Source organism: Acyrthosiphon pisum, chromosome A1, assembly GCF_005508785.2.
Source record: "Acyrthosiphon pisum isolate AL4f chromosome A1, pea_aphid_22Mar2018_4r6ur, whole genome shotgun sequence".
Classification (NCBI taxonomy): Eukaryota; Metazoa; Arthropoda; class Insecta; order Hemiptera; family Aphididae; genus Acyrthosiphon; species Acyrthosiphon pisum.
Window position 1 is genome coordinate 95,927,418 of NC_042494.1, and position 13,426 is coordinate 95,940,843.

General features: G+C 29.9%; 2 protein-coding genes across 2 annotated transcripts in view; one reads left to right on the plus strand and one right to left on the minus strand.

Annotated features, from left to right (window-relative positions):
• LOC100572480 (translation initiation factor eIF-2B subunit gamma) overlaps window positions 1-5,626 on the minus strand; it is a 12,487-nt gene extending 6,861 nt beyond the window's left edge. Inside the window, exons 1-7 of the mRNA XM_003247105.4 lie at window positions 5,110-5,626; window positions 4,186-4,340; window positions 3,927-4,095; window positions 2,695-2,890; window positions 2,332-2,623; window positions 2,045-2,271; window positions 411-514 (exon numbers count right to left, since the gene is read on the minus strand). Of these exons, the coding sequence (XP_003247153.1) occupies window positions 411-514; window positions 2,045-2,271; window positions 2,332-2,623; window positions 2,695-2,890; window positions 3,927-4,095; window positions 4,186-4,340; window positions 5,110-5,269 (1,303 nt within the window). The 5' untranslated portion in view covers window positions 5,270-5,626. The remainder of the gene's footprint in view (window positions 1-410; window positions 515-2,044; window positions 2,272-2,331; window positions 2,624-2,694; window positions 2,891-3,926; window positions 4,096-4,185; window positions 4,341-5,109) is intronic.
• LOC100162739 (zinc finger SWIM domain-containing protein 8) overlaps window positions 5,375-13,426 on the plus strand; it is a 20,949-nt gene continuing 12,897 nt past the window's right edge. Inside the window, exons 1-2 of the mRNA XM_029486295.1 lie at window positions 5,375-5,428; window positions 6,502-6,754. Coding sequence (XP_029342155.1) covers window positions 5,375-5,428; window positions 6,502-6,754 — 307 coding nt within the window. The remainder of the gene's footprint in view (window positions 5,429-6,501; window positions 6,755-13,426) is intronic.

The following is a 13,426-nucleotide window of genomic DNA, read 5'->3' on the forward strand; positions in this document are numbered from 1 at the left end:
AAACATAAACTTAATTTTTTTAAGCTTATTCAATTAGAATAGTATGGTATTATAAAAGGCTTCGGCTTCCCCAAATCTCAAAATTATCGCCTATTGTACCCAACCAAACATAATATTTTTTAAGATATTTTTCAATGTTATCCAAATATAATTTTTTTCGACAATTGTATGTACATTTAAGTTAAAAAATACACAAATATGCAAATTCAAACTTTGTATTCAATTTCGCCATTTCATAAGTCAAATTTATAACTTGCAAGCAGTCCTGAACCCTATAAACAATATATTTATTAGGAGGGAAAATGTCAATGGGGTGGTGGGGTTTAAACACCCAAACCCCCCCCTGGCTATGCCACTGTATACAATTATAAATTATTATTATTTATTATATATTGAGTAAATTAAGTTACCTCCAGATGGGACTTTAAAACTACCGCTTATCAAACAGTCTTTAAGTTCACAGCCAGCACTTATTACAGCATCATGACATACTATACAATTTTGAAGTACACATCTGAAATTTCCAACATTTTTCAAAATTTAAATTTTTATAATATCAATGTATATTTTTTTTCTTAAGAGAATGTCATTGCACCATTAGCTTTTTATTTCAGGCCCATGCGTAAAATAGCAAATTTTACGTTCACAATAATGATTATAATAATATAATCATAATAATTTCTTAAACTAGACTGAAATTACCTCTTATTAAATGTAAAGGTAAGAATATTATTTAGGGAATCTCATAGGATTTTTATTATATTTTAATGTTATAGCAAGTTATGAGTATTTCAAGATGTACAAACAATTATAAAATACTCAAAATTGGTTAAAATTAAAATATAATAAAACATCTATGAAATGCCCTAGATAATAAACTTACCTTTAAATGTCATAAAAGGTATTTCACTTTCGTTTTAGTAATTATTATGGTTATTATCATTATTGTGAAATTTGCTATATTGCACATGGGTCAGAGAGAGAAAACAAATTAGTCATATTGTTTTACAATTGTATTGAGTTAAAATTATTATATAATGAATATTCTGTCTTGTTAAAGCCTGACTTGGGGGTTGTAATGGGCATGCCTATACGCACAGAATACTACAGTCCCGCGAAGACTTCATTATCTGCTTAGTAGCAGACTTAGCTTGCGTTTTATGAGATAAAGATGGAACAGTTTTGCAGATGATCGTTGGAAACAAAAGCTAACAACAATCAAATTGTCAAGGAGTATAAGCTGACAAAACTAAAACAAAATTGGTTGGGTAACAATTAAATGAGACATAGTATACATGATATCAGAATATTACGAACATCCACTTATGGCAAAAATGTAATTTAAATAGGGACTATATTAATACAAAATAAATGTAATTCAATTTGGAGTTCAAGAGAAAAATGTTTAATGTAATATGTATAATTTAAATAATTGCAAATTACTATTTTAGTATCTGCATAACATAACAAATTTTACGCTCAGCATGTCACGTTTAGCTCCGTTAGTTTAAACATTAGAGTGATTGACCTCATTATAAGATTTAGAGCATTATCTAGGTAATCTCAAGGGATTTTTATTATATTTTAATTTTGAAGCGAATATTTTGAAATTGTAAATTGTTTGAACATCATACAATTCTCATAACTCGCTTTAAAATGAAAATATAATAAAAATCCTATGAGATTGCCTAGATAATAATTTTATAAGATATCAATTCCTTTTAATTTTTAAACTAACAGAGCTAAATGCGGTCTGCTGAGCGTAAAAATTGTTAAGTGACACACTTGTAAGATGGAGACAACACAAGCGGGTACTACGTCCTCTAAATAAAAAGTAAAATCTCCAAAATTATTATATAATGAGTTCTCTGATACAATAACAATAAATAATATTATATATTTATTGTAAGAATGGATTACTAATCTATAAGACCCTGGTTATATCTTATTTTATATTATGTAAACATTGTACATAAAAACTACTAAACTATCTGCCACTGGAGATTTTTGGCCACAATCTGACATTGTTGAGAGGATAAATTACCTCTCTTCAATGGTAACACCATTCATTAAAATACAATCAGTTATTCTAGTTTTTGAATTAATTGTACATCTTGAACCAATAGTGCTACTTTTAATGGATGTTTTCTCCATTATCTTGGTATTAGGTCCAACAAAACAAGTCTCCTTGTCAAATTGATTTGATAAAATTTCAGCTTCTGGTGAAATTTTATCTTTTTCTTCCCCTAAATGCATGTTTAACTTGTGAATCTACAAACAAATGATTAATTATACAACATGTTAGTAAAATTATTTTTGCTTATTACTTACAATTTTATTGACTCTACAATAATCATACAAAGTGTTTGCGCGTATTCCAATGTTTGAATCAATCACACAAGCATAACATTTAATCATCTCTTCAAAGTTAGTTGTATTACCAAAACAAGACATTGAACGAATTTTAGTTTCAATATCAGATTCTTTTGATAAGTTGAATATATCAGGTTTTTCATCTTCTTCATCTTCACACTTTTCATTTGGTTCAATGTTTTTACAATGTTTTGATAGTTGTTTTTTCACTACAAATGGAAGTAGCTCTCCTTTAAGGGTTGAAATATTACTAAAATAAATATTAAACAATAAAAATTAACAATTATATTTACATAGTAAGTGTAAAATAATTTAACTTACACATCTTTTACAAGATAGTTGACTAGCCAACGTTTCATAATATACATATGGGAATCTAATAATTTTGAGCAAAGTTTCAAATTTGAACACTTATTTAACAATGAACTACTGATTGGCATAGTTTCTTCATAATCTGAAGCTGAAGCCATTAATAATAGTCTAGATGTTTTTGAATCGTATCCAATAATATCTTTTTCTATAACATTTTATATTAGTTTGAAAATTAGATATACTGCATGAAAAATAATAAAAATACAGTAAATACTGAGTCTAATAGCATTATTTCTCCTTGTAATTGGTTTATTACATTTTTAACCATTTAATTTTTGAAAATCAAAGTTGTATTATTATTTTTAATATTTTTATTTCAATTGTTTTCTAAATGGTGTTTATTTTTTATTTTTTTATTTTTATATCCTGTATACAAAATTTCTTCCAGAATGGAGAGTTTCGATTTCAACATATAATACCTTATCTTTTAGCAAATTGGATCAGATGGTACTTTAGAGAGGTCATTTTTCGATTTTCTCAATAGTTGTTTATGCCACGGGAAAAACCACTGGAAATTACAAAAAACGCTAAAAGTGGGATTTTAATTCGCGTTAGGTGTCGCGCGGTGTTAAACAACCCGGTCCGCCGACCGCCATGACGTGCCGTGTAACTAATTGTCTCTTTTAAGATTTTTAATATTTAAAAAAACACTAAACGTCATATAGAAATTCCGAGTCTTGCGTCGTCTTAAACACATAAAACCACACATTTATACATAAATTAAATTTTAAAAATAAAATGTTTAAGAGGGTAAATCGTTGTGTGAAGCGGGGACTTTTACACGTATAAGATAGGCAATTACGATTGGCCCTACCAAATGACGTCACACGTCTTTTTTCAATTGCTCATAACTTATTGAATAATGTGAGTAGAATCGTAAAACCTATACCATTATCCTTAGAATTGAACATTCTTTCAAATAAAAAAAACTTATTTTTTGTGTTGTGTGCTCCTTTAATATAATTCTAAAATAAATCACATTTCATAATTTTGAAATGTTTAAATTAAATTGTGGGTTGGCTATTTGAAGATTAATAATATGAGAAAACTATCAAAACGTTGAAGAAATAATATGTAATATAAATTAATAAATATACAAAGATTTTCAAAAATGGTATGGTTAATGTAGTTATTGTGTAGCGACACCAGATACATATTATTATTACGAAATATGACATTACCAAACTTAATTTTTGATTTAAGGCCAGGTACAGTAAAAACACATTGTTCATCCCGTGATGGTGAAAAATACAAAGATACTAAGGACGCATTATTATTTCTGTAGATATTTAAGACTTGGTGTAAATCAACATCAGTTATTAAATCACAACTAAGAACGATGACATCGGTCTGAAAAATAAACAAAAATATATCAGTATATAATTGATATAACATAGGTAGTACATATATTTAATAATTTACTAATTAATAATAAATTACTAAGATATAATCAGAGATATGTCGGAGCGAATCAGCTGTACCCCAATCTTCATCAGATGGAATTGGAACAAAACTCAAATTCATTTCAAAACCAAGGTGATCCACTTCTTCTTGTATATCACTAGCGTAGTTATCAGCTACTATTATTTTTGTATCTAAAACAATAATGTGACATTTTAGAGAAAAAAAAAACACAAGATTAAGGAGATTATTTTATCATTGACTACCTACGTACCTGTTCGAAGATAAAGATATATTTCTCATTAAATGTTATAAATTTATCAACTTAAATTATCAAATTAGTAGGTATTATTTTCCTTTATGTCTGAATTTAACTAGTATTTTCTTTAAATTGGTTATAGTTTTTAAGGAGGTTTTTAATAAAATGTGACGATTATTATATTATTATTCTTAAGAGAACGCCACACCCACATGTGAATTATTGTCTGCATCTTACAAATGCGTAACCATAGAACAATAGAAAATTTACGTTCAACAGATCACGTTTAGCTACGTTAGTTTAAAAATTAGAGTGAATCAACCTATTATGAAACTTGATGGTAAGAACATTACCTGTGTTCATATATTAATTTTTTAGCAAGTTATGGGTAGGGTTATAATACAACGTAAATGAAAAATGCTTATCTTATTTAAAAACAGAACAATTGTACAAAACCAACGTATGAACGCAGATAATGTTTCAAAAGTTTTAAAGTTTCACACATGCGGTTGTGGCGTCCTCTTAAAGTGATAAAGTCAATTAACATAATGTTAAAATCTTAATATCTCATTGAACATAGGTAGGTTGGAATAATATGTGGTAGTAAAAGGGTATTTTTTTTTTACAAATAGGTAGGTTAAGTCAATGTAAACAAGTGTTGGATACCAAATACCAAGTGGTTATAACACTGCCTATCTACTCACCTCTGAATCCGGCGTTCTCTAGCAGCTTAAGTGGATAGTAAATCATTGGCTTATTTCCGACTGGCAACAGACACTTTGGTTTCGTGGCCGTCATCTCGGGTATCCGGGACCCTTTGCCGGCGGCCATTACAACCGCTTGGAATTCTAACCAATTTTGCATGGCGGATGGCTATTGTCGAAGAAAGGGTTCGAAACTGTAATATGGTCAAAGGTTAGTTACGGGCCAGTGACTACACAAGTCACGTTTCAAAGGGCTCACGAATCGATGGAGATTGGACTATTGGAGTCTGGAGATGAAGTTACAAAAGACGATATTATGGTAAAGTCGTAAGACGCGACGGGCCACTCTGGCGATTAGAACAACAAACGTAACCGAGATTATATGTCGAGTGATAATGGCACCACCGAGATAACCGTTATCAGCCGCAAAGGGAACAACGACGCGAGTACGCGACGTTCCAGCCGCGGAAGATAGCGCCGTTGCAGCAGCAGCTGAGCAGCCTGCTGACGGACTGGACAACGGATCCGTTCCGTTCCAGCCTGCCATCAGTGTCCATTCAATCACTTTGGCAGTGGCCAGTGCGGCCACGGGACTGGAAAGTGGATAATATACGATAAGTTTTCCGAACAGTCGTTCGAGCGAGGCCAGGGAAGAACGTAATGATTTATGGCGCTGAGGCTCAGCCCCATAAATACCGAAATAACCAGGCGGTCGGCAACACTGCACGCAGTTGCACCTTTCGGGAACAATGGACTCGGCGTATAGTAATGTAGTAGTGGTCTGACTAGGGAAGAGAGAAAGCCCTACCAGTGTTGGCCAGTTCCACCTCCGACCTCCATAGATATCCGATATCCATTATTTTTTATTATTGTTTGATGTACAGTAGGTCTTTTCCCCCTGTGTACCTTGCCCATTGCAACTCCGCCGACCGATAACAAAGGACGACCGAAATACGAAATGGATCCCAAGACGCGTTCGTGATAATCGTCTTGTGTCGTCGTCCGAGGGCATCCCGAGCAGCAGCGCCAGCCGCGGTCCGTATAGTCTCTCCGCTCTCTCCGCTCGTCGACGTCGCTGCCATCGCCGTCATGACTGTCGTCACAGGGTGATCGGGGTCAAAAACCTCTTGTTCTAAGGGTTCAAGGTTGTCACATCGCTCCTGACCGACAGAGGCTACTACGAGTTACGATGCGTTAGCTCAGGCCCACTGCACAGCTCTCACACACACACACACACACACACACACACACACACACATACACACACTCTCATAGACTTGCATATTATTGTTATTACTAACAGTCTCCCACGGCGCACAACACAACAACAGTCTACCTCTAAGGACAATCGGTGTGCACCCTTTGTGTTCGGTGTGTTGTTTCTTCTGAAAGCGCTGTACGCACTACCCGTCCAAACTGGCGCATCCAGTTTTGCCCAGACGTTCCGGCAACGTCCATCACGATGGTCGACCTCCGCTCATCGACGACAACATCCTGGCTCTGTGGCACGAGAACGACCAGTACTCGTTCGAGGACTCGGACCGGTTCGAAGAGGATTCACTTTGTACATGGAGCAGTGAACCCGAGTCTGCGTGCATAAACTGGAGAGGATGGAGGAAACCAACCGAACCGAACACCGAAGACGGTCAGTACTGTTACTATAAAATAAATAGGTACTTTTGTGTTTTAAACAGGCATGCTACTCGGTTGGTCATTTCTTTTATTAGGTATATGACCGCTAATTTCTGACGATTTTACATATTTTCGAGCCTATCTTACATGAAAAGATATTTTATTAGGTAGATGCGGGTAGGTGCCTATACTGTACTAGTTCAATATCCTGTTTTAGTTGAATTTGTATTGATTTATTAATAGAGAACTAGTTAGGCAAATAAATTCCAATAGGTAGGTAAGTTCCAATAAATGTATACAGATAACTCGACAGATAAGTAGATAACCAAGTACCTACCTATTGAAAATTCAATAAATTTCAGTTATTTTTTAAATTGTTTATCCTAGAGCTAGGCACCTACATAAATATAACCTTAAACTAAAACATTTAGGTAAGGACAAACTAAAAAACATGCTCAAAAGTGAAATGCATAGTGAAATGTACCCAAAAATCTGTATAAAAAATTAACTTATGTAAAAATATGATTTTTAAAAATATAAATTGCGAGATAAATTGTTAGTCCACCTAGGTAGAAACAAAAATTTAACCGATAAAATTAGAATAGATTGTAATCCAATTTTCTGAGAAATTCACTATCTATAATGCGTGAATTGGTTTTTTATTTTAATTTAGATGTAGGTAGGTATTCAACTCTGAATTCAACTATATTATCAGGTAATTTATTAATTAAGTAGGTACTCGGTAGGTATGATACCTATAACAATTTTAGGTTTGATCCCGACAAACTAGAGAGACTCAATATAATTTATATCTATTTTAGATTGCCTTCACAAAAAAAAGAATGGGGTTCCAATTTTTTTTTTACGATTTTATAAAAGTACTATTTTCCAGTAGATATATTTACTAGTTTAAATAAAACAATTGTGATAAACCTAATCTATTAAATGAGCTATTATATTATTATTACTAGGGATGAGAAGTTATAGGATTTGCATATTTTTTTCTGTATCTTCTATTTATAGCTAGGTGAGCTAGAAATCTGTTTTATAACCTAATGAATCGAAATTTGGTATTTAAATTTTGCATATTTTTGCATATATTGGTAGTTTTCTTAAAAGTTGCATATTCATGTTTTTTTGTGCATAAAAATGCATATTTAGTAAAATTATGTGGAATTTAATACAACTGACATGAAAAATGTATTATTTTATAGAATTGTATGTGTTCGTAGTCTGCAATAATCAATAAAATAAAAATGCAGATAACAAATTTGAAAATTGTAGAATTGTAACATTTAATAGTAGGTAGGTATATAAAAGTAAATCTAGGATTAGTATCTTATCTAATCGTTTATTACTCAATTAGTCTGAATAGAAAAATATAGGTACACTTAATGATGTTCCAAGCGAATCTGCCTTACGAAAAACGTATGTGACTGATTGTTACAATGAAACAATGAATAATATTAGAAAACATATCTCTGACAAAAAAATTTGGGTTTCTATAGATGAAACTACTGATGTAGAAGGTAGATTCATTGCCAACGTTATTGTTGGAAAATTGTTAATTGATGGGCCAGGTGAAATATTTTTATTAACAACTGAAGTTTTGGAAAAAGTTAACTTTTCAACAATAGCAAAGCTCTTTGATAATTCTATGTTCCTTTTGTGGCCAGACGGTATACAACACAATAACATGCTTTTATTTCTGAGTTTCAGTTAAAAATTATTTATATTTTAATAGAAACAAATTTAATGGAATATTATTTATATTAATTCATTTTAAACATGTTTTTATTTATGGAAAAAATTGCATATTATAATATATTTTTTGCATATTTTTAAATTTTGTATGCATATATCATAATTTTTCCTTGCATATTTGCATGCATATTTTGTCTATTTTAGCTCCTATAACTTCTCATCCCTAATTATTACATATGATAGGTTTAAGTCGATGTTTAAGTTATTGCAAATCGAACGCTTTGGATATTTGCAAGTACCCACCTAAATATTGTATAGTGTCTAGAAAAAAGTACGTTTGTTCCTTAAATTTTGAAGTTTATAAATGATCTAGGTATTTATCGGTATTTATCGAGGTATTTATTTATAATTTTAAAATGTATTGCTATTTTCTAAGTTTTTGATAACAAATATTAACCAATTAATTTTAATTGTTTTGTTCTAGTTATAATGATAAATAACTAAAAAGTATAGGAATGTAGTTTGTACCAGTATAATGTTTCATGTGGGATTTCAAGCAATGCAAACTATCTATCTGTACCTTAACAATATAATCTCGAATATAATCATTTCATTTTTAAAAATTAATTTAAATCTCATATTTTCCTAAAAAAATTGGTTCGAATATTAGGTAATTATAAAATATAGGTACCTATTGGCTATTATTAGGTATAATAAATATTAAATAATTTAATAATGTACTAGATATTTTAGAATTAGATGATGATTATTATTTTTGTAAAGGAGAAAACGTGTATTGGGCTCAGTATTAGGTAGGTACACTTTTTGTTGTCCTACCTATGAATGACCTAGTTACTGTTTTCCATAGTTCTGACTTCTGGTTCACATATTGATAACACTTGCAATTTAAATGTAGTTTTACAAGTTTTATTGAGTATTAACAGTTTTTCTTGTATCATCCAAATAATTATGCTTACCTATTTATTATTTAAAAGTTCTAAAAACATGTGTAAAATATATAAAATAATTTATAGTTAGTCAAAACAAACAGAACAGTAATTTAAATAGTACTATTATTAATAAGATAAATCAACTTCAATTTGCAATTATGACCTAATTAATTTCAATACGCTGTATGGAGTTATTAAATTTAATAAATTCAAAATATTTTGGGGTTGGTATTTATGTTTAAAATTACATGAAAAGTAGTTAATTTCTGTTATTTTGTTTCATAATTTATACCTATTATTATTATTATCTCATTATTTATTGATTAGTTATTGCTGAACTGTCTGAACTTACATTACATAAGTTAAGCCGAGTATATAAGTTTTATACTAATACATTTTTATCAGTGGTTAATGGGCGGCGGATCTAAGATTTTTTCATGGGGGGGTGCTAAGGTTAAGATCTCATATTCTGTGTATTCTATCCTGATAGCAAGACTTTTAGTCCTCAAAATGGGAATGCCCCAGCCTACTGAAATATACATGTTTTTATGAGTATTTGTTTTCTAGGAAGCTACATGCCAAGGGGGGGGGGGGTATAGGCTCTGTGTTGTAGGTATTGAGTTATAAAATTGTTTTAAAATTATGCTATCCTGGCTATGATACTTTATTTTTTATGAAAGGACATTATCTTCAAGAACAATTTTAGTCCAGAGAGACATTTTCTTTCCATGTTTATTTTTTATATACATAATATGGATATTGTATACCAGTGGTTTCCAACAGTGCGTTGGGGGGGGGGGGGGGGGGTGATAATGAATTAATAACGAGAATTTTTTTGTTAAAATAATTATGCCGTTTTACAATCTGTAAAATTTGAAAACAATAAATTAATTTTACTTGGGTATAATATGTAATTATTATTTATAATATTTATAAAATAATACCTATAAACATATTATTATTATTATTCGAGTTATTATTTATTATTTATTAAGTTGATAAATATATTATTTTTAAATTGATGATAGAAAGAAATAGGTACACCATTAGATGTATAATTTAATATTATGTTATTTTGTATCACTAAAAAAAAAGTCTCCTAGACTCTAATTTAAGGGTGAGGGGCTCGAGATTTTTGAAAATTTACAAGGGGCGCCGTAAAATAAAAAAGTTGAGAATCACTGTTGTAGCACAGACAATATGATATATATGACTATTTTCATATAGTCTGTGGTTGTAGGCTGTATAGATTCAAAGCCTGACTATTGTCAATTCCATATTTATTGTCACTTACTGGAAAATATTTTTTCTTAAATTGTTAATCCTTATATCATAATAATATTGTAGTAACCAAACGAACGTTTCGTCCTCGTAAAAAAACCAGTCCACTTAAGTTTCGTCACCGTAAAAAAAAACCAGCCCACGGACGTTTCGTCCACGTCAATTATTGAGATACCTATAATTCATAATCTACATAATATTATAATACTTTAATACCTATCCAAATGAAAAATGTATTATAAATGTACTATTGTTGATTGTAAGTTACTATTTGATCAAATGTTTTATTTAGAGATGTTGGATTCACGTATTATTTATGGCCTTATGGGAGATGTTATGAACTGACCTGAATTTCCAGGTTTTTATCTCATATTTATAGTGCACAATTTCTGTCCAAATGGAGTTTATGTTTTATTAATATATTATATAACTAGATGTTGTTGTTAGTTTGGTACCTACTAATAAAATGTTTTGTGCAATTTTCGAAATTAAATTAGGGGTTTTTTTAGATACTTAATGTTTATTTTTATTGATATATTCTATTTTAAATGTTATGTAATTAATAAAATTATTAAAAAAAAAATATATAAAAAGAGTGTAACAAATTAAAAAGAGAAGTATTACGGATCTTATTTTTTTAATACAATGAGTCAATTTGCTATCAATTTTTTTTATAAAATTTTATATAATACTGTAATTTTTTTCGTATTACACAATAATAAAAATAACTAAACGAATTGCATGGGGAAGGAGGCCCACCAGTGAAGAAATCCTTAAACTTTGAAGGGGAATTTCTTATTTATTTTTTCTATCATAACCGTTCAAGACATCAGTGTCTTATTAATCAATAGGAAGGAAGTGTAACAGGGGTTGTGATGTAAATTTTAATACAATTTTATAACTTTTCATATTGATTTCCTAGTTGATTTCTTATCATAATTATTTTTATATAATTAACTATAGTAGGTATATTGACTTACATAATTATATTTAAAACCATGCACTTGTGTTACCATTTATCTCTTTCAATATTATTATATTGATTATTGAACATACCTAAAACAGGAAATCCAAAATACAAATATATTAGTTTGAGATTTTTTCGAGATCCATTTGAATGTTTTGGGATACTATTGTGGGATCATAATTTGACGAAAGAATTGCCGTGTCATCGGCTTAGGTGGCTATTAAGGTGTCTTTGTAGTTGGGAATATCTGCTGTGAAAATGTTATAGAAGTCTGGTAATAAATCATTCGTGTACTCTTGACTGTATTTTGAAACGAGAAGAGAAGGCATTTCCTTGGCGAACAAGAAATGTGCTAAGATTAGATTAACAATTAAGATTGGAGACGGAAGAAACATAATTAAATTTAAAAAACTTGTCAGTAGTATCGTACATGGTCAAAAACTTAAGAAACGTGAAAAAATACACCACCCTAAACTTTTTTGGTTTTGAATGAGGAACCGAGGAGGTTATTTTATTGAAAATTCGTTAAATTTTATGGACTGAGGAGTGATTTGCTCTAAAACAAAATTTGGTACTTGGATAAGTTTTTGGGACTTGAGATATTTTTAGGTATGACTCTTGAAATAATTTGCTTAGAACAGACTGGTAATACGTACGTTTATAGGTCTATTATTGCCACTAGGGCGAAAATGTGGATTGAAGTTTTTCGCTACCTATAGTAAATACCTAATTAGAAATAATTGTATTACATTTACAAACAATTTTCATTGGTACGCACGACCTCGACGTTAAACTATTTTTAAATTATTTATCAATTTCAAATAAAAAAAGGTGGGTTAGTGGATGTCGCTCTGCTGTACAGTAGGTTAGAAGTGGGTCACTGTATAATGGACAGTATTAAATTTGAATTCAATGATATAATATCACTGTATAAGAAAAACGATTCTGAGCGGAGACGGTATATCAGTCTATGTATTAGACATATAATATATACTTATCTATGGTATTAAAAAAAAATTGACCTATAATAGGTACCTATAATAAATTTCAAATTAATCATATCATAATATCTATTCGGTACTTATAAGTTATAACGCGTTATACATCAACAAAAAACCGTGGTAAAATCATAGATATATAATGGTATACTTTAGAAGTTTCAAGTACCCACGAATAATATTATACAATCACAACAAAATAACTAAAATAGTTATCCTAGGTTTTTAATATGTAATTTCGTCCAAATTTGTACTTAAAATGACTATAAAAATAAACTGTGTAAATGTATTTTTTAAATTTTTAATTCTTAGATACAAAAATTGAACATTTTATAAATTTTTAACTACAAAATAATTTTTCAAATTAAAATTTGATAAATTTTGTCAAAATTTGATATTTAAATGCTTATAAAAAAAAATTGTGCCTATGTTTTTTTAATATTTTTCAACTGATATTGTAACAATATATCAGGAGCTTTGTATTAAATTTATACACTTTTTGGCCCAACAGATAAAACTTTATTGATATTTATAGAAAAAAAAACTAAAAAAATTGAAAACTGACCATGTCTGTACACAGCTCAAAAAGAATCAAATTATTTTCAAAATTTTATGGTGTATAGGAAATGCTAATATAAACATTCAGTAAAATTTTCATGTATCTGCAGTTATTCGTTTTTGAATTACAACAAAATAAATAAATCGCTACATGAGAAATCGAGTGAATATCCAATGTTGTAAAAATTTGAATTTCAAACGATCATAAAAAATTAATTTGACTTTCT